This window comes from Lissotriton vulgaris, chromosome 4_1 (genome assembly GCF_964263255.1).
Source record: "Lissotriton vulgaris chromosome 4_1, aLisVul1.2, whole genome shotgun sequence".
Classification (NCBI taxonomy): Eukaryota; Metazoa; Chordata; class Amphibia; order Caudata; family Salamandridae; genus Lissotriton; species Lissotriton vulgaris.
Window position 1 is genome coordinate 1,518,869,639 of NC_141691.1, and position 22,894 is coordinate 1,518,892,532.

Sequence of the window (22,894 nt, forward strand, 5' to 3'; positions counted from 1 at the left end):
AGTCTGCTGACCTTCTGTTCACAGTCATAGGGATATATCAATATGCAACAACCTCTACCAGCACCCATAGCCAGAAGAAGTAAGTCCCTGACGCCCAAGTGGTGACTCTCAGGTACTGAACCCTTGTGTCGCCACAGTGGAGCTGAATTGAAGTTTTGGAGCTCTTTGCGACTGTGAATGGGCCCATTGACACCAAAACCAATGCGAAGTTCTGTCAACCCGACCCGTTGAACCACAGCATCAACCACTTTTGGAGAGCGACACCATGAAGCTTCGGCTCGAACATCCGCAACAAAAAAAGTATCTTCACTCTGCAGTGACGCCTATCCGTGACTCCCAGCCTGCTCTTTGTGCTAGAAACAACCACTGTCCGGTATGCTAGTCCACTCCTCGTGGCCCCCTCCACTCCGAATGGAACTCTTTGCGCTAGACTGAGAAGGTACCTTTTCAGCGGCACCAACCGGGCCTTGTCAGCCTGAATGTGAGACTTTCTCCCGGTCTTGCACGACCAAATAGCTGTGAGTAGCGTTTTGAGAAATTTGACAATATTTTCACTTAAGTTACCTAAATTGCATATCTCCGGTTCTACAGATTGGGTTTTTGTAATTTTGGTCTTGGTTAATTTATTAAATATTGCCCTACTCTCCTAAATTGGTTTGGGATTTTTCTTGTGTTGTGTTTCACTTTATTACTGTTTGTGTACTGCATATATACTTTACACATTGACTCTAAGTTAAGCCTGACTGTTCTATACCAATCTACCAGCGGGTTGAGCACTGGTTAATTTAGGGTTTGCGTGTGCCTCACCCTGACAAGGACTGTGGTTCCTGCTTGAGTAAGAGTTTCACCCCACCTCAACCAGTAGGCCAATTTCTCATACTATATGAGTGTTAGGGATGTCTGCATCAGGGTGTGATTGTGGAAATCGGCGGTATTGGGTGCTGGCTGATGCACATGATTTTACCTTACCTTGTATGTTTTACTTGAAAAGTTTCTCTGGCCCAAGGCCCTCTATGGTCTTAATAGACAGTGCCATTACCCTCGCACACAGAAAAGAACTCTGCCACTATTGAGTGAAGGACCTAGCACTGATCTTCCAGCAATAGCCCCACACTCAGCAGTCTGTGCATGGGTCAACCATGGGAGGGTATGGAGCCACTAAGGGTTATGGGATACGTGCAAGTTCCATTCCCGCACACCAAAAAATGAGAAGTGGGAACCGCCTTTATACTGGCCACCCAAGCTAGCGCTGCATCCCTGAGAAAATATTAGAATGGATCCACCGAAGAGAATCTTTTGGGGTAACCATTTTCTGAAGGTTACGTTATTAAGTGAAGACGGGGGGCCACAAACTCAGAAGTAATGCGACGCCACAGGCCCTGCAGCAAGTTAATAAGTTACTGAAGGTCATTCGTTGCATCATTTCACTAGTGATATCATGTTTGCAAGTTTAAGATGAGCTTCCAAACTCGTTATTTCATCACTAGACGTATACAAGCTACTGATTAGTACTCGAAAGCATTGATATGGCCAAGACCATATTTTGTGTTGTATGAGCTCACTTAACAAGAACAATTTCCGCGCTACATGTATGTTCTGGTATCAACACATGCCTGTGAAAATAGCTAGGCTCGAGTCTTTCAAAGAGATTTAATTTATCTCCCTCAAGTATACTTAATTATCAATCTAATGGCCTTATCCTTTGAAGTAATGAGGCAATTTCTTCGTTTACCACAGTCATAAAATATTCATCCTTTTGTCTTGTGGTTGTGTGTTGCAGGGGAAATTAAAACGGTCCAGGCTCCCTCTGATGAGGATTGGAAGGTGTTGGTGCTCACAGGAGACACAGGAACTCGTGCACCTGTCACCCTCTGGGTATATGGTGATAAAGGAACATCCGGCCCAATTAAGTTAGGTAACGATGAGAAGGAAACGCTGTTCATTGCCCAGCAAGAGGACGAATTTAAGGTACATAAGGAACTTCAGTTTCAATTCTTTAAGCTGTACATTTCCTCATTAGAGAAAATATTGCTACTTAAATGTCAATATATAAAATGAAGCTTTATAACATACGAACATGTGCTCCTTTTCATACTTGCCTGATGCGTGCCCTCTGCACTTGGGTGGATAAAACCACAGAGATTCAGCAGTGTCTCAAGAACAACCTGTCACTCACAGTTGAATCTTCAGTCGGAGATATGGATCTGCTAGTTATCTGTTTCAAAAGTTGGAAAATATTCTGTCAAAAATAATTTGTAAAATAATGTGTAAAACACTGGTGCGCCCGTGTGTGCATGCTTCCATGTTGTATGTATGAGTGTTTTCTAATGCTCCTGTAAGGGTGAAAAATCGGGAGACCTGGATTCAAGTGTATTTTCAAAACTGCGCAGGGGTCACAGTAGTAAAATATGAAGGGTCTGAATCAAGAAATGAAGGGGCATGTTACCAACAACGGGTGCTAAATATCGCTATGCGCGAGTAGCGCGATGTTAATTATCGCCGGCTATTGCTGCTGGATTTTATCGCCCGAGTAGTGCGTTATTAACAACGCCTATCACCCAGGTGATAAAAAACCGGCGATAGCCGGCGAAATGCGGCAATATTGCTGAAAATCCAGCGATATTCCCGCAACGATTGGGAATTACTAAATAATATTAGTAAATAGCCCAGGGTGGTTGTAGCCTGAGATTCCACCCCCCATTACACATAGAGCTAAGTCTGAATTTTAGCAGACGTTAGCTTTCAGCGATAACCGTGGTTAGCGCAGGTTTTGACATCGCTATGTGTGTCAGGGCAGGCTTTGTAAATACCGCAATGTGCGGTTAGCGACTTATTCCCTTTGGTTTTGCTCGGGAACGCCTACTTTGCATCTCATTAGAGATGTGATGCAAGGCGTAAGCAAAACCGGGGCTACAAAAAGGACACACGGGCCAGAGTGTCCTTGCTGATACTGCTATGCCATTATCGCCGCTTTTCGGACGAAAACGTCCGCTAAAGCGGCGATAATGGGCTTGGAAGTTGGGACAGGGTGGCTCCTCCCCTAAGTCGGAGGAGCGTTGCCCCACTGCTCTCAGAGCAGGATAAATAAAATGATAATAACGTTGTTATTATCATTTTATTTTTTGTAGGTTCAGGGCTGAGTTAGGGAGGGGCTGGTGGTACAGAGGAGGAATGGTTTGTGCAGTCCAAGTGTGCATGACTGTTTTGCCGGCCATCTCAGGCGGCCAGTCAGTCATGCACACTTTGCATGTTCCCCACTAGGCTGAATTAGACAGCCTGATGAGGAACATGCCCAGGCTCCCATTCCCCGATTGAGCGCCGAACCACAGCGCTCAGACCAATCACAGCACTGCATTGCAGTATTGTGATTGGCTTGGGTGAGGGAGCCTGTGTGCTTCCTGGTTCTGGTCGCTGAGAGTTGGCGATGGACTTCAGAGGAGAGACGGGCGAGGAGGTAAGTCTTTTTTGTATTTTGTACCCCCCACCACCCTTGCAGCCTCTCCACTCTCGCTCAGCTGCTACTGAGTTGGGATGTCATAGATATCGGAACATCACAAAATGGAGAGACTGTTGATATCTGGCTTTGAATATATGCTATAACTTAACATATTCAAATGGTCCTTGAGCCAGCTAATGCATTCAGGGCCAGACTAAATAATGGCTTGCATTGCGCTTGCGTCATGGACAACCACAGCCCTTAGGCAAGATTTACTATACCATCTTGTGTGGCTCTGTGTGGCACAATACATCTGGAATAACGCAAGGCAGTGTGCCGTAATTCTGCGCTGGAGAGGCGTTCATGGGTAGAGTGTTAGTGTTCCCGTGCATTCACCATTGGTTTTTTGGCACAGTTCCCGAATTGGCCAACACTAGCAGACCCGGGAATGCATCAAAATGGTACACCTTCTCAGAGGAGGCATAACAAGGAGAAATATGTTTATTACTTGTCCATATTGCCTCTTTCCATGTGAGCTGTATTTTGCAGCACACAAAGAAAATGGAAAAAGCATCAGAGGATTGTTTTTGTGCAAGAATGTGCCCCTTCCTGCACAAAAAGCATTCCTGGCTGTAACACAGGCACCCAGCTCCAAGGTGCAAGGGTGCCTGCGTTGTCAGCCACAAGTGTGCCAACGCAGATAAAGAGCAGGAATGCTCCATATCTTACTAAATTTGGTGCATTCCTGCCCTCTCCATTTGACAAAACGCAGCGGAGCATGTTGTGTTGCTGCGTTGCATTGAACCACATATTAATACATCTGTCCCTCAATTAGCCAGGGGCACCTTTTCACCTGACAACTCTTTCCTGCATTTCAACAAACCTAACTAAACACTCAATAAACAAACATCAAGTCATCAGTCCGTCAACTGGTAATTTTATCACAAACAGAAATTGCTTTCCCAGGCTGTTATTTGTCCCAACTCTTTACTAGTGTCTTCTTTTAATAACAGTGTTATTTCTTTCATTAGTATCACTGAACCAATTTCCAAGAACAAATGATATGTTAATGTATTCCTTTAAGAACAAATGTAAACCCTGATTAATATTATGGTTCGCTTTTGAATGTAGCTGCACAGTGAGGAAAACGGAATTACATTAAATGTAGTCCTGAGTGGATACATATGGCCAAGATTAATGTAAGCATTGAACCAAGAAGCTGAGATTACCTCAAACATTACACCCTTCACTTTTTTGATTTTCTCAATGACAGATTAATTCAAACATTCCGACCAGCACGTTTTTTGCAGTGAAAGGCCCTAAAACCAATTAATATGCCCAGATGTATTTCTTGTTCTTTCAGATTCATATTATTACCCCAGGTTTAATTCCCAGAACATCCTTAATAAGTAAACCTAGTATGTGTTAATTTCCTTCCAATTCTCACCTTCTAAACTCACCAAAAAATAACTAATTTAAACATTGACTTCAAAGTTGGTGCCTGAACATTCAGCTCAAATGCTCCAAAACAACCCTTAGGAATACCCTGTTAGGAATACACTGTTAAAGAGACACCACATTAAGAACACATTTTAATGTGCTATTCTCTCTACATAGATATTTATAGATACAACTGATATTCCTAGTTGCCTCATAATAAAAGTTTCGCCTGATCAACCTAACCATAATGGCAACTCGTTTTTTCACTGTCCACCACAATATCAATGTCTTATCAGACAACTCCGAAACGAAAAACAGGAGAGAGTTTTCCCGAATCAACCCAGAAAGGACTGGGAAATAGTGACACCAAAAGAGGGGGGTTTCCTTTCTGTGGTTATTTTGTAATGATTGTACAATAAATCAGACCAATAGAGTAAGACCACTGTTGCGGGACAAATTTTGCAGTATCCTCAAAAACACATACCTTTAGACCAAAAAGTTGTATCAAAAATTGTCACATTTATTTAAAAAGAAGAAAAAACAAGCATTGGTATTCAAAGATTCAAACAGTTTCATTTAAACAACAAAATACATACATATACTTATTCTTCCTAATGTTACAGTATAAAATATTTTAAAAAAACACAGTTGTCGACGCGTTTCGGTGCTTATTCGGATCGAACACCTTCTTCAGGACTTATGGTTAAAAACTTCATAAATCTAAAAGAAACATATGTGGCATAAAATTAATACAAGGCACTTGAGGATTTTTTTCAAAAACACTTTTGTCTCACTGAAAACAGGGTCATAACTAATAATGGTCAAAGAATCTTACTTTTAAAGCATTTTCAGTTTGCTATACCAGTCTTGATCCTGGAGTGAAATATTCCTTTAGTTTATATGTTCACCTCTGCTTGACCATCTGGAGGATCTAAAATAACAGTGGTACTTGGTTTTACACAAAGTTCTAGCTTTGATACATGTGTTATTTAATTGCATGCACCCATGCTTACTTGGTAATGATGTGCAGAATTTAAACTATTAGGTGGAGACTTCTGCGCGCCTTCTTTTTATATATAGGTCGCCTCGAAGTATTCTGGAACCTTCTTATAAGTTGATACCAAATTTTTGGTTGGTTTGGGCGAACTTTTCACCTGTTGGCAAAATGCAATGGGTGGAATCAATTGCCGTATCTCATTTGTGATCTGTTTGTTGTGCTAGTAGTCACACAACTCAATTAAAGTCACTGTATGTAATTGCTCCAAAGATAGCCTTACTCTCCTTTCCTCGTAACCTCAGAAAGATGTTATTATACCACAGGCCAACTGTAGTGCCTAGGATGGTTAAATTACGATGCACATCAAAAGATGGCCGCCCCATGTGTCCCCAATTATTTGAGTGGTAACACATGCAAATATAAATTTAATGTAAAAAGCACATGATATTGTAGTGTCAAATGCACAATTACTCTAGGCCTCAAGCGTGTATTAAGATACAGTGTTGCTGGGGTTCTTATTTAATAGTACTAGCAAGGCAATCAGTCCTAGTCAAGTTTGGTTTTAAATGCCAAAACAGTTTAATTAATCGGATATTCATAGCATGGGTATTGTAGTTGGTAAAATTGGCTAACGGTCCGCTAACGCTAGGCATGCAGAACGTTATTAGTTCTAGCACGGGTGAAGCATCACCGTGTTTGCGAGCAGTATCTTACCTCGATTGAGTTCCTTACACGCGATCCAGCCTGGTCTCCCCGGTCTCCAGAGTCGGTATGGAGGCCGGGGCGCGGAGGGTATATTTATACTTGGAACAATTATAGTCAATAGGTTAATTAGAATTACCTGTGGCTAATTAAGTGTTACTACGAAGTCGCGCCATTTTAGTAGTTTTTAGCTATGTTTCGTGCACTGAATCGACATGGACAACGGGCTTGGCGGAATGCCGCTTTGTTGCCAAGTTACCGTACACAGTCCACTGTTGTTCGAGGTGAAAAACAGACTTCAGTTTACACGTCGATGGCAACTTTTATAAAGTAATGTGGAGCGCTAAAGTAAAGACACAGGTTCCACTGCATTACGGGTTCGTGACATTGCCGTAAGGATTATAGTGCACACTTCATTCTAAATTGCCGATTTCCGTACTCAGGTGCGCCTAGCTCATTCTCTTTGTACTTATTGATTCATATGGATTTACTGACTATTCATAAAATAGCGATATGAAGAAGTTTTATATCGATCTTCACATTAATTGCTTTTCCTGTGGACTTTAATAGTTCCTTACTTGTTTCACTAACATTTGTCTTGGTATTCAGTTTAGGAACCATTTCTTTCTTTTACATGTCAATATAGCAAGAAGAACGTTCCTATTATCCAGCCTCTAGAGCAGGGCCGAAAGCAAGTGAACTATAGTACAGCCGGATGAGTCTACAAAAGGCTTGTATAAATGTGAGAATATAAATATAAGTATATATGGAAAAATCCATATATATGGCTATTAATAATGGAACGTTCTTGTACATCAAATGAGACATTCTCATAAATCATTAAAAGCCATAAATCATTCATATTACTTATATATTACAATTGTAGCTCAACATATATTCTAATATTCTGCACTTTACATCGTACTGAAATACAGATATATTTATTAAATTCAAAGCATTGATCATGTATCCAATTCAGTTTATACATTATATTCATCTTAATCAGCTTTTATAAGGTGGAACAACGTGCATACAGTATTATTGTAAGGAGCGAGCATTATTTGATGACAAGGTATCAATACTACTCTGTTGGTAGGATGGCTTTATCTTACTATTCTCTCCCACTCTTCTCTGCTGTTCAGACCCTGGTAATAGGTGCGAAACTTAGACATAAAAAACTGCTCCCTTTGTTTGCGTTTGAGGTCTGTGTTGCCTCCTCTAGCTGATGTTTTAATTTTTTCTACTATGAACCATTTGAGTTCGTCCTCTTTATGGTTTTCCATAGACCAATGATCGACCAGAGGGGCATTCTTTTTCCTATTCTTAAGGGCCGATCTGTGCTCATTGAGGCGCAATCTCATTTCACGGCTTGTTTCGCCAATATACCCCTTCTCGCAGGGACAGATTAAAAGGTATACAACATTGGCAGTTCTGCAATTAACGTGATCGTTCATCCAATGTGATGTACCATTCAATTCAACCTTGTCAGTTTGGATGATGGATTTACAATGGGAACATGACCCGCAGGGTTGGTTACCTCTTACGGGTCTTCCTTGATCTATGCTTGGTTGCCTACCACTCTTTGGTTCTCTGTAGGTGTGGACCAAGCAATTACGTATAGTTCTATTTCTCCTGTAGGAGAAAATGGGTTTTGGGAGTGGAGTTCTTCCTTGTTTGTTAAGGATAAACCAGTTTTTATTGATTAGGTTTTTAACCTTAAAACTGAGACCATTGTAGTTTGACACCATAACAATGGTATTATCTGGTTCTTGTTTCTTGTTTTTAGGCTCTAATAAGGACGTTCTATTCTGATATTTAGCTCTTTTGTAGCTATCTCTTATAAGCCTTTTTGGATATCCTCGCTGAAGTAGTTTGATTTTAAGATTTTCTGCATGTTTTTCAAATGAATTTTTGTCGGTACAGTTCCTTCTTATTCGTATAAACTGGCTATAGGGGATGCCTTCTTTTTGATTTTTAGGGTGATAACTCTGATGGTGGAGCAAGGTGTTGCGGTCAGATGGTTTGACAAAGAGCTCAACACACAACTTCCCCATAACTGCTTTGATTTTTAGATCAAGGAAGTCCACTGCCTCTTGACTTTTATTACTGATGAATTTCAGGTTGGCATCTCCACAGTTAAGCCACTCAATGAAGGCTGTGAGGTCGATTTCACTACCTTCCCATATAAAGAAGACATCGTCTATAAACCTAGACCAATGTTTTACATTTTCAAAAAATGGGCTAAGTTCATTATAGATATGATGTTTCTCAAAATTGCCTACGTATCGGCAGGCAAGACTTGGCGCACAGGTAGCACCCATGCTGGTACCTTTTATTTGGCAGAAGAAATCATTGTTGAATAAAAAGATGTTATTCAATAAAACAATTTCTATACACTCAACAATGAAAGTGTTTTGAGCAGAGAGATAGCCTTCCTCATCACTCAAAATCTCTCTCATCATCCTGATTGTATCGTGTTGAGGTATGTTGGTGTACAAGGACTCAATGTCCAGGCACACCAACCATTGAGTTTCATTGTTAAAACTTATGCCTTCCACCTTTGTTATCATATCTTTGGTGTCTTTTATATATGACGGTAATTTCTCTACTAACGGGCGGATAAAACAATCAGCATATTTACTGAGTGGCTCCGTTATTGAGTCTATGCCTGAGACTATTGGTCGCATGGGAGGGTTGCTGATATCCTTATGGACTTTGGGGAGTCCATAGAGGGCTCGTATTTTGGGATAGTTATTAACAAGAAATTTGTACTCGTCCTCGCAGATGATGCAATCTTCTTTTGCTAGGGCCACTACATTTTTCACTTTCTTTTTGAGACTATTCCACTCACCTATGTTGGATTTTCTGTAATGGGATTTATTATTGAGTAGACCATACATTTTTTGGTTGTAATCCTGGGTGTTAAGGATCACAATGCTACCCCCCTTATCCCCAGGTTTAATAGTGATTTCATCACATGTTTGGAGATTAGATAAAGCCGCTTTTTCAGGTTTAGAGAGATTATTTGTGGTCCATATCTTCTCATCTAGTAACTTTTCTAGGCCGATAGTAATAACTTTTTCGAACGTGTCTACTTCATGGCTAACCATAGAGATATCAGGGGTCCAAGTTGACGGGGGTTTCAGTCCAGCTTTATTATTATTAGGTCTATTTTCTTTGTTCGCAAAGAATCGTTTAATCCTAATTTTACGGAATAAGTCTCTTATGTCCTTCTCTATTGAGTATCTACAGATACCTCGACTAGGGGCAAAACCTAAACCTTTCTCAAGGATCTTAGTTTCCTCTACTGTTAAAATCTTGGTGGAGAGGTTGATAATAGGGGCCTTTTGGGCATGGCTATCTACTCCCAGTCCTTGTGACTGCGAGTCCTCATGTAGGGTCTCCTTATTGTTCCTTCCTTCTGGCGGAAGCCCTGACGTCCCCTCCCCGGGGTCCTGAAGCCACGGGTCTGTCTCTTTTGATTTTGGCCTAAAAAAAATTTTTGGTAATCAAAGAAATCATCTCCACTTTCATCTCTTGACTCGTTGCGTTTATTAGTATCTTGTGCCCTCTCAGCTTCTGAGTCGCTAGTGTGGTATGAAGTATCTGAAAAGGTCACGTTTTTCTTATAAAATTTGTTTTTGTTATACTTATATGGACGGTTGTTGAAATCATTAGGGATAGGTTGGTCGAAGTAATCCTTCTGTAAATATGGGTATACCTGTTCTAAATTAAAATTAGCTATATCCTTGCGTAATTTGTTAGTTTTCTTATTAATCATGTATTCTTGGTACCCTGCTCTAGAGGCTGGATAATAGGAACGTTCTTCTTGCTATATTGACATGTAAAAGAAAGAAATGGTTCCTAAACTGAATACCAAGACCAATGTTAGTGAAACAAGTAAGGAACTGTTAAAGTCCACACGAAAAGCAATTAATGTGAAGATCGATATAAAACTTCTTCATATCGCTATTTTATGAATATTCAGTAAATCCATATGAATCAATAAGTACAAAGAGAATGAGCTAGGCGCACCTGAGTACGGAAATCGGCAATTTAGAATGAAGTGCGCACTATAATCATTACGGCAATGTCACGAACCCGTAATGCAGTGGAACCTGTGTCTTTACTTTAGCGCTCCGCATTACTTTATAAAAGTTGCCATCGACGTGTAAACTGATGTCTGTTTTTCACCTCGAACAACAGTGGACTGTGTACGGTCACTTGGCAACAAAGCGGCATTCCGCCAAGCCCGTTGTCCATGTCGATTCAGTGCACGAAACATAGCTAAAAACTACTAAAATGGCACGACTTCGTAGTAACACTTAATTAGCCACAGGTAATTCTAATTAACCTATTGACTATAATTGTTCCAAGTATAAATATACCCTCCGCGCCCCGGCCTCCATACCGACTCTGGAGACCGGGGAGACCAGGCTGGATCGCGTGTAAGGAACTCAATCGAGGTAAGATACTGCTCGCAAACACGGTGATGCTTCACCCGTGCTAGAACTAATAACGTTCTGCATGCCTAGCGTTAGCGGACCGTTAGCCAATTTTACCAACTACAATACCCATGCTATGAATATCCGATTAATTAAACTGTTTTGGCATTTAAAACCAAACTTGACTAGGACTGATTGCTTTGCTAGTACTATTTAAATAAGAACCCCAGCAACACTGTATCTTAATACACGCTTGAGGCCCAGAGTAATTGTGCATTTGACACTACAATATCATGTGCTTTTTACAGTAAATTTATATTTGCACGTGTTACCACTCAAATAATTGGGGACACATGGGGCGGCCATCTTTTGATGTGCATCGTAATTTAACCATCCTAGGCACTACAGTTGGCCTGTGGTATAATAACATCTTTCTGAGGTTACGAGGAAAGGAGAGTAAGGCTATCTTTGGAGCAATTACATACAGTGACTTTAATTGAGTTGTGTGACTACTAGCACAACAAACAGATCACAAATGAGATACGGCCATTGATTCCACCCATTGCATTTTGCCAACAGGTGAAAAGTTCGCCCAAACCAACCAAAAATTTGGTATCAACTTATAAGAAGGTTCCAGAATACTTCGCGCGGAGAAGTCTCCACCTAATAGTTTAAATTCTGCACATCATTACCAAGTAAGCATTGGTGCATGCAATTAAATAACACATGTATCAAAGCTAGAACTTTGTGTAAAACCAAGTACCACTGTTATTTTAGATCCTCCAGATGGTCAAGCAGAGGTGAACATATAAACTAAAGGAATATTTCACTCCAGGATCAAGACTGGTATAGCAAACTGAAAATGCTTTAAAAGTAAGATTCTTTGACCATTATTAGTTATGACCCTGTTTTCAGTGAGACAAAAGTGTTTTTGAAAAAAAATCCTCAAGTGCCTTGTATTAATTTTATGCCACATATGTTTCTTTTAGATTTATGAAGTTTTTAACCATAAGTCCTGAAGAAGGTGTTCGATCCGAATAAGCACCGAAACGCGTCGACAACTGTGTTTTTTTTTAAATATTTTATACTGTATCATTAGGAATAAGTATATGTATGTATTTTGTTGTTTACATGAAACTGTTTGAATCTTTGAATACCAATGCTTGTTTTTTCTTCTTTTTAAATAAATGTGACAATTTTTGATACAACTTTTTGGTCTAAAGGTATGTGTTTTTGAGGATACTGCAAAATTTGTCCCGCAACAGTGGTCTTACTCTATTGGTCTGATTTATTGTACAACCATTACAAAATAACCACAGAAAGGAAACCCCCCTCTTTTGGTTATCAGACAACTCCTTCACTAACAAACAGTCTGCAAGAAACACTGGAAACAAATTTCAAGGACACAACGCTATAAGACCTCCTCCGCAATGACTGAATCAAGCCTTTGTGCATGCATCCTGTTCACACCTCTAAATCTTTTCTGATTCCCATTTAATAAGTTCATCCTGCAAAGGGACTTCATTCCATCCACCATTACCAAAACTGTGTGTTTGCAATCAGTTTTAGGAAGAGGAAAGAACTTACAAGTGAAGGTTAGGTGTCCCAGCAAATATTGCATGGTTTTCATTTCACACTTTCTTCTGTTCATTACCTCAGAAGTAGAGTTTGCCACTTTACCAAATTATCCTATGGTGCCATCAACTTCTTTGCCTCGGAGTCTAATTTGTTTCCTGAAGACCAGTCTCCTGATTTGCCCTTCAACAACCTGTCTAATCTTATCTAAACGAACAATAATTATAGAGCACAAACAGTTAACCCGGAAGGGTGCTCTGGAGCTTTGTGATTTAGCTTGTGAGGGTGATAACAGGATGGTAAGAAGTCAGTATGAAGATATTTAAAAGGCCAGGTTTTCATGGATTTACAGAAATATGAGTGGTCTCATATTAAGCAGCGAGAGAGAGGTTTTGGTAGTGGGATCTAAGATGGATTTAACTACATTAAGTTTTCTTTTAAGGAATTAGAAGGACAGTCAATGTTTGGCAGCAAATAATTCAGATCAGGCTTTTAATGACTCTATGATAGATTTTGACTGATCACGAAGTTGTCATCTACCACAAATCACCACACATGGCAAACATGACTTCAAAGCCAGTTTCTGTGTCAACTCTCTCCACTTGCAAAGCAGCAGTGGCACTACAACCCATCATGCATGAATTCAGTATCCAGTCCTGTTCTTAAATATGTTAGAGGATTTACAATGTTTTTTTCCCATGAAATTGACTGTTTCAAGGGCAAGACTATCTAGTTAGAAAGGAGCAAAACTTCCGTTCCTCCAGTGGCTTTGCAAAATTGCAAGCATTAAAGAATTCCATTTAACGTGTAACAGCTTTTGGAGGCAGAACTAAAGAAACTTTGAAAATCTGACATAATTGAAAAGTAGATGGCACCCTGCTTTGGGTCCCTCCAACAAAGTTGGGATTAAAGGTGGACAAAAAAGGTCCAGAAGTATTGAGAGGCTCGAGGGTCGCCAGAACTTTGATATTCTGTGTCTCTACAGGAAGGTGGTACATAAATCTACAAGTTTGTTACCTTTACTGGTAGAGGCAGAAAAAGAGGGGCTTTGGTAGTGGGATCTCAGACGGATTTCACTACAGAAAATATTCCTTTTGAGGAATTAAAAGCGATATCAATTTTTGCAGCATAAAACTCAGATGGCCCTTCTCTATTGGCTCTATGATAGTTTTTGACTCTGCATTTTGAAATTTTTACCCTTTTTTCTGTCAGGCTCGTTTTAATACGTTACACCCTTTTTTAAGGGAAGAAGATGGCTATTAAACCACAATGCTGAAAGTTTGATTGTGGCTTATACATATTCTGAGGACCCAGCTAATCTAAGGTGGAAGTAATCAAATCAAATTATACTAGAATTGAGGAAAGGTTTAGATACTTAGATAAGATTTAAAAAATCAGTGGATGCATGTTTGGACCAATGGAAAATAGACCTGTGGCCTAACGAGATAGAAACGGGAGCCATAGTCTAATAATTCCTATCTTTATACTAATTTAAGGTTGAGCTCTTCCGCATGATAGCTGTGGTTCGTGTAAGAAGAGATTATTGCACTTGTACATATTTAAATGAAGAATGCCATTATAATTCCTGCTGGAACATTTAATCCCTGCTATGATTTAACTTCGTAGTCCGTAATAAAGAAAGGTGGGCATGTGACAAAAGAGGGAATGAGAGCAACTCTAACAATACTCATCAATAGATGTACCTGAATATGACTAACTTGACATTTTTCTGTGGACTACTGTTTCTGACAGTGGCATACTGTACACATTATGAAGTCTGAGGAGGACTTTGGGATTTATCTTCAGGCCGCACCTTCATCGAAGCAACTATGATTCCTAAACAAATTGGAACATCACAAGGAGAGACTTATGTAACCACTGACAAGCTTGATGCATTTCACAGTATTTGCATAATATTGTGAAGCAGCTACTATAAGGTACACAATTGAGACAGAGTTCAGTAGCTGGTGGAGCCGCGTACATAGAAGAGTTACAAGTTATTGAGTATAAGTTCGCTAAAAGGCTTTTGTCGATTCCAGATACCTGCAGCAATTATATTGCCCATAAGGAATTGGGGCTGCCTTACATTAGGGATACGATCAAAATGGCCCGCTACTGCTGTGGATTTCAATCTGGAAAAGGGATACGGTCCATCCTCACCAGCACATCATAAGTGACATCATGAAATGTGATCATGCTGAAACTATTACTTGGTTAACGTATGTAAGATAGACACTTACGTCCATGGGCTTGGAGGATGTATATAAAAATCGTAGCAGCTGTGTTTTATACCCCAAGTCAAGAGTAAAAGAGCTCATTTTAGCAAAAAGTGAACAGATAAGAAGGGAGAGGAATAAATTAAAAAGCAAAGTAACTACTTACCTGTCCTCACCTACTGTGTTACACAGTAGTTCAGCTTATTTTTCTTTTGTTGTGAATCCTCAGCACCGTTATTTGCTGACAAAATTAAGAATAAACTACGTTCCTCTGACATTGGGCTTTCCAGAAAATACACATTCACTAAACCATAAAACCAGTATATCCGTGCGACGCCTCATCTAAACAAACTACTTACCACTTTTTATTTTTCTGTGCCTTATATGTGACGGGGAGGAAAAAGTTTATTGTCCCGCTATTGCGTAAACTCACCTTGTGTAATCACTCCTCGGCTGTTTTAGTTCTGTTACAGTTAGAAACACCATTTTGTTTTATGATGGTGTCCTTTTTACAAGCTGTTCTAAAAACTAGGAAGACTGTTAATATAAAGTTACTGTGATTTAATCGACATCAGATAATGATGGCCTAATTGTGTGGGTCCTAAAAGGGGATACATGTTCATCTTCCCCCTGCTCCTACGCAATATTTAAATGGCCAAATGGGTAGATTACACGTTAATTAGCCCTATTGGTAAGGGTTGGCATTCCTTACAGGAGTACACCACCACCATTATAACCTTTCATCATTGTATAATATTATATATTTTAAATAGTTATTTAAAATTTCTTACATTAATTTATTGAAACAATGTCTGGTTTGATATAATGTGATCATCTGTTACGTATTATTTATTTTTAGTAATATATTGATAGTTCACATTGAATTTAATGTCCCTTTATGCACTTTTAATGCAAAATAAAGTTAATATTAATTGATTAGCTAGTTAAGGGTAGAGCGCAACATCCATTCATACAATAACATGCCAAGCAAATATGACATAGCTGTGTGGTGGAGCTGTGGAAACTCAATAATTCTATCCCACACTAATAGTATCCTAGTTAAACAGTGTGATACATATGGAGAGCCTTTCTTCACAAATATTTAACTATCTCATGAACTATCTCAAGTAATGATTTAACCTTCATAGTCATGCTGAGACTAAACAAACCATACATCCTACCTGGGAAGCATCTATATCTATGTGGAAAACCACTGTCATCACTCAATGGTGTCTATCCTGTAATGTGATATATTTTTTTTTTCAAACAAGAGACAGCTGTCCTTCACCTCTTCTAAGTGCATCATGACATGCAAGTGCATGGGGAGTCGAAACATGCACGTGAACAGTGAATAACAATACCGCCAAATGTGGGGCGAATATTTTGACCACCTTGTGAGAGATTACATTTTAAATCTGCAATCATCAGGTGACCAATGGTTCTATTTATTAATTTGAATACCAATTTCGTCGCCAGCCATGGTTGTGCATCTGCACAGATCCTCAGTAAGCGAGTAATGTGCTGAAATGCACAGCCTTCGCGAAAAACTGGGACATGCTAGGGTTCAGCAAAGGCATGGATGTCACATAGGGATCGCAGCTGCTTGCCCCTTACGACCCCTGGCATTTCCAGTGTGCCCCATAGCCTCAGAGGTGGCAAAATCAGGGCATGGAACACAGCTGTAGCTCGTTCTTATTGAAGTTGATTGGGATACCCTCTCCTTATTTTCTGTCACTTAAAATTACACTAATAGTGAATAGAATTACATAAATCACTGTCAGTGTAATAAACAGCATTGGTACACCCAATAGATCTCGCCTTTGGGACCTTATAAGTGTTTCGACAGAGCTATTACCTTTGTTAATTTCTTTAAGCTGTATTGTAGAGCATTGTGAATGCTGTGCAGCATATTGAAAAGTTATAATAAAAAAAGTGTTATAACCTTTTTTGTCACCCTGTGTATAACCAATAAAAATATATATACAACTGTTCTACCCTAATAAAAACAGAATTACCACAAAGAATGTGTTGTAGGTTTTTTTCCCATGGCAAATGGCAAAAGAATAAAGTAATACTATCACAGAATGTGCTGCATTATGCCGCATAATTTGCCTTTTCTTGCCACATAATTTACTCAACCCTGCTGCATATTTTGGCCCTCTCCTGCCGCATAATTCCTGGGGCCCTGCCTATGAGGTTCTCAGTGTGATATGCTTCTCAGTATTTTGACAAAGTCTTTGAACAAGGATCAGAACAATCAGCAAGGTTGGTTAGCTGACCATAGAAATTGTAAAATCCCCACTCCAAGCAACTCTCTTTAAAACATTTAAAAAAATAAAAAGAAAATTCATTAAAACGTCATAGGTTGTTAGCTGACCAGAGAAAGAGTAAAAGCCCTCACTCCTGCAAGCAACTCTCTTTAAAAAAAATAATAATAATTAAAACGCCATCGTTTTTTGGGGGTAATGATACAAACAGTTCATGACAGTATTCAATTTGCTATGTCAATAAATATTTCTTATTTTGCGGAAAAAAAGATGTATCAGGCTGTTTCAAATAAACCATGAAATATTTTTTAAAAAACACGAGTAACACATGTCTTATGGTCCAATAAAGGCATTGCTATGTTCTGGTCATCTTTGGCATTTGTTATGTCACAAAAAACCTGGCTCCGATGCCAATGATGGACGATAATGAACCAGTGAATGACCAGGTGTCTCTTCTCAATAGAGAGAGGGAATGAGAGAGAGGCGAGAAAGAGAGAGAGAGGGTGAAGGTGAAGGGAGAGAGAGAGAACAGAAGGCGAGAGACAAGATGGAGACACAGGCCACTGGAAAGAGCGAGGAAGAAGAGACAGAGAGAGGGGACAGTAAGGAAGATGAAGAGAGAATTGATTAGAAAGATGGGAACGAGAAAAGCAAAATGAGAGAGTGCGCGAGAAACAGCATGAGGCTATATTTACCATCAGCGCACAGACTAAAGCGCCTCTTGGCGTGGATTCTTATCCACAGTACTGTTTGCCTGAAATACCTGTTCAGATAACAGCATCCTCAAATGTCATTCGTCATGAGATAAACACTTAAATTGTATTTATGTTATCAAATCCCCTTATGCCTATTCGTTTGACTTAACTAGAGAGCTGTCAGTTGATCTGCATATGCCCTGCCCTTCCAGGGGGGTTCCAAAATGTAAATATCCATTGACAAGGTCCCTTTAGGACGCCTCTTTAAAGTAAACTATTCCTGCGGTTATAAGCAGGGGCGTGGTGACCAGTAGTGCAGCAGGAGCAGTGGCACTGAGGCGTAGTGGGCTTATAGCCCTACCCGGCTCTGATTGTTCCTGTATTTCGCAGCCCAGACTGCAGTCAGAGACTCAGGGTTTCCTTGCTCTTACTACGGCGCGTGACGTGGGTCTTTACGGCACTGGTAGCAAACGTGTGTCTGGGTGCACCACACTTACAATGAGACCTTGGGCAGCGCATTTTTGGCCGTAGGCATGCAGTTCTGTGAAAGGAGAGGGCCCGGGCCTTTGTTTGGTAACACACTTGGGAAGTGTAGGTGGACGGTAAATGACAATGGGGGCATGCCACTAACAGCCACAAGGTTTTCGGAATACACGCTTGAAAGGGATTAGCAATGGATGCCCCTGGAGAAATGCGTGGCATCGGGTAGTGTATACGTAGCAGCAGGGCGCAGACTACCCTATTTACAGCTTTTCCTCAAGCGCTCAAGTTCAAACGGCCGACCATGTTCCTTCGGATAATGAATATCACAACAAGTGCAGATTGCAGCCACATCAAAGCGCGGCAGTGTGGTCATAATTGGAAACAGATAGCGCCAGGAATGCAACAGACACAGTGCGGGGCCGCTGCTCGCAACAGAGCTCCCTAGGCCAGGGGAGAGAGAAGGCGGGACATGCACCCACCTTTGGCCAATTGCGTGCTGTCTTTCTAAGAAAGACGCACGCAAAGGCCAATAGAGTGTGAGCAACAAAAAAAAGCATACGCACGAGTGAGCGTGTAGTCCAAGTTGAAAGTGATTACTAGAAGCTTCGCAGAGCAGCTTATGCACCCTGGCTCAGGTGAGACCTAAAAAGGAGTACAATTAGGTGGAATATACCCTGGCAGTTGAGGTAAGTAAAAAAAATGCTTTCAAATGTTTGTTGTGGGGGGCGTGGCTTGGACGGCAATGAGGATGTTTGCCTGAATCAGCTGCTCCATAAAACCTGGGAGCAACCGTGAGATTCAGAATCGCACGCTGAGCAAAAAGACACATAAATAATACCCTCTTGTGTCGGAAGGTCTGGGGGAGAAGAAGCTAAATAATTCAGATGCCCATCACAGTCAATTAAAGTGATTTCGCCAAATTTTCAACAAGCCAGGGCGAGGCACAAGATGGCGCCATGAAACTGAAACTAACCCCACAGAACCACAAAGGGAATGAGCCACCAAGGACTACAAAGATCGGCGGAGTCTCTACGTCCGTGGTGAAACTAATGTCAAAGAAGATAATCCCCCCACTACACCCCAGCTGCATCCCCATAGCGAGTCTGCATAACCAGCCGGTAAAAAAACACAAATAATGCTTGCCATACTAACTTGCTAGAGAGAGCGCATACGAGACCCGCCACTACACGGAGGGGGTAAACACCGCAAAAGGGAGGAAAAACGAGTAAAGAAAAACGGGGTAAAGAGCTATTAACAAAACAAACCCCAGGGCACTCAAAACTAAACTGAAGCCTGGAAAGTCTACTCCAGTGGCCGCCTTCTTAGAAGAGATGCCCTCGTATCGCGTACTTCCAACGTTAACAAGGGAACACACAGCGGAGAAGAGCAGTGGAGCGCCCGTCTACAGTGAATGCCAGGCGACAAGGGGCTGGCAGGAACATCTCCGCTGCCCCTCCGCAGTGCTCCAGACCGAGAGTCCAAAGACCTGACAGAGGAGACACAAGAACGTAAGCCAGCGCGTATGGAGTGAGAGATTGTGAGTGCAGACACTAACGGGAGGACCAACGAGGCAAACAAAGCCAGGGACACAAATGAAGAGAGCTTAAATGGCAAAGCTGCCAAAAACGAAACCGAAACTCAGCTGCCCTCTTAGGGAGGGCTGAATCGGTACTGTGAAGCAATAACCACCACAATAACTACTGTGACGCACTGGCTAAAAGGTGGAAATTTCAGCTGCATATACCAGACGAGGAGAAAGCAGAACCACACATAAGAGCAGACTGACTCTGGCTGCACAGCGGGGGGCTAAGGGAAATGAGGTGAGACCGCCTAGCGGGGAAAACTAAATGAAACTGAAACCCTGAAGTCACTCATGAGACAGCCATCGTAGGTGGAGGGAGGGCCTCATTTCCGACCACGGCCCGCAGCCCTACCAGAGAGAGATCAGAGAGAGAGTGAGAACACACAGAGCAGCAGCAAATAACCACCAAAAGAAGGATCATATAGTAGAACACAGATGGAACGGCGCTGCGAGGGGATGGAGAGATAAACTACCCCCGGGAGGAAGCACTGGGAGGACAAGGACCTCACTGCTAGGCAAGGCCCCACGCAGGCAGAAATCGAACTGGCACTGCGCGCAGGTGGGGAACACTATAATAAAGTAAAACTACAGCCATACCAGAGTGGCAGACCCATCCTCACCGGAAGCACCAACAGGTGGGGTGGCATCAGCACAAGTACCACAGCTCCATGCCAAACAAGGGTCAACCCTGCCCCACCCTGGAGACACTCAACAGAGCGGCCTCACAGAGCGCAACCTCCACTACCCCCGTGTGAGAACGCACAAAGCTGGTCCAGAGGTGACACCCAAACGGAGCCAACGGTCACATCGAGGGCCCCCACAGGACCAGAAAGGTAAACCCGCACCCCAAAGAAGAGGGGGGAGATTTGAGCTCCATCAGACGAAGAGAGGGCTAACAGACATGGCGGGGAGCGAAGGACAAATTCAACAGCAGATGAAAAAGAACAGGGTGGACACACTAACGGACTCTCCGATTAAGCAAAAACCTGATATCAACAGCACACTGGACATGATTCCTAAAAAGTTGACCGAGGTCCACGACCTAGCCAAAACTACAAAACAAACTATGGACGCAATCCAACTGGAACTGGCAGCAGTAAGAGCGGACATACACGCGTCAAACAACAGATTGACAGTGGCTGAGCAGAGAATAAGCAACGTTGAGGACGCGGACCAACAAATAAACAAAGACCATAAGGCCCTAACTAAGACCACAGAAAGATCCAGAATCAGACGGCGGAGTTGGAAGACCGCAACAGAAGAGGGAACATAGGAATCATAGGAGTGCCAGAGGGAGTTGAGGTAAGGCAGGCTCCTGCTTGGCCTTCATCAAGAAAATGATACCAAAAATCAAAACCCCTTCGAGCTGGACAGAGCCTACAGAGTCCCAGCCTTCAAACCATCTACAAGGATGGGCCCTCGCCCAATATTATGCAAGCCGCTAAGATCAAAACACACAGAATCCACATTCAGGGTTTTAAGGAAAAACAGAAAGATTGCGTGGAATGGGCAGAGGATAATTCTAACACAAGACTACTCCAAGCCCACAGTGGACATCAGGAAAGTCTTCATGGCCCTGAGAGACAAGATGAGGAAGAAAAACATCATATTCTCATTCACAGGCCCTACAAGATTCCGGATCAACGACAAAGGGAAAACACATGTCTTCGAAGACCCGAGAGAGCTAAACAGTTACCTAGAGGGACCAACGCAACAAGATATGGAAACAACTCAAACAGGATCAACCAAGAGAAGAGCTTCACCAGATCTAACAGTGGAGGGAGCATGTGCTGAAACTTAAAGGTAAACATTGAGCAAGATGGAACACTCAGAAATTACAACCTTAACTACCTCAGACATTGAACAGAACCGACCTCACAAAACCAAATCAAGGCCCAGGGAAACAACTGTATCTACCTCAAGAACATAATCACCATGGTATAAATATCAGCTACCTCAAGGCACTTCGGCGCAGGAGCAAATGTCCTCCCACAAAACCAGCTGAGGAAATCTCAGGAGCGAAAACCAAGCGAAACAACAAGCCGCCACAACCGGAGAAGGACTATATATCCTTTCATATGAAAACTGTTGGGGGCATGATAGAGGGGGGAACAGGGAGGGGGCTGACATAGTCTCTGGCGGTTACATGCAAATGGACAACAAAAACGCACATAGACTAACCTGAGATGGCAGAAGGACAATCGCCGGGGTGGTGGGCACGGGAGGGGGCGGAGGGATCGTTAGTCTTGTCTACATGACCTTACTCTATCCACTGTCTTCTATACTATCTATACCCTTCTACCTATACAACTCGATAGAAGAAGAAACACTAGAACCAGGGCAAGCCCGGGGTACAGTAGATCCAACATGGGGGAATACAGGTCTCAATCACCACTACAGGAAGGGAACCCATATGTGAGGGGAGGGCACCACTGAACATAAGAAGGAGTAAGGTCATGGTGGTAACAGCACCCACACAAGATAGCCAATGACAGAAACCAACAACCTTACCCTGACAGCTAACCTAAAAATAGTCTCCCTCAATGTCAAGGACCTCAACCACTCAGTCAAGAGGAAAAAGATACTTGACTACCTGGCTAAGAGCAAAGGAGATGTGATCTTTCTGCAGGAGACCAAACTATCTCTGGACGACTCTAAGCGAGTGAAAGCCAAATAGATAGCCCAGGTAGTTTGCTCACCGGCAGTAAGGAAGAAGCAGGAGTGATTACCCTGATAAGTAGGAACTCCAAGTTAACAATAGAAACAGACCACCGCGATGAAGAAGGGGGAGTCCTGATAACACACCTGCAGAGGGGGGAGGAGAACATTCATGTTGCGAACATCCACGGCCCTAATACAGATGAGTAATACATGAATTGGTAAGGCACGCACCGTTTTTATGTATACCAAATTTGAATAAATGAGAAGTTGTCCCGTGCAGGCTAGGGCTTCGCTGTCTGAACAAAACAGCGTTAGGGTAAACACAAAATAGCAAAATAAAGTTCAATCAGACAAAATGTTCTTTCCAAATTGTTTTGTTATTAAAGTTTTCAAAA

General features: G+C 41.7%; 1 protein-coding gene across 1 annotated transcript in view; it reads left to right on the forward strand.

The window, feature by feature from the left end:
• The window catches only part of RP1 (RP1 axonemal microtubule associated), a 2,616,437-nt gene that overhangs the window by 715,156 nt on the left and 1,878,387 nt on the right, over window positions 1-22,894 (forward strand). The window contains exon 19 of the mRNA XM_086965756.1: window positions 1,781-1,968. Coding sequence (XP_086821882.1) covers window positions 1,781-1,968 — 188 coding nt within the window. The remainder of the gene's footprint in view (window positions 1-1,780; window positions 1,969-22,894) is intronic.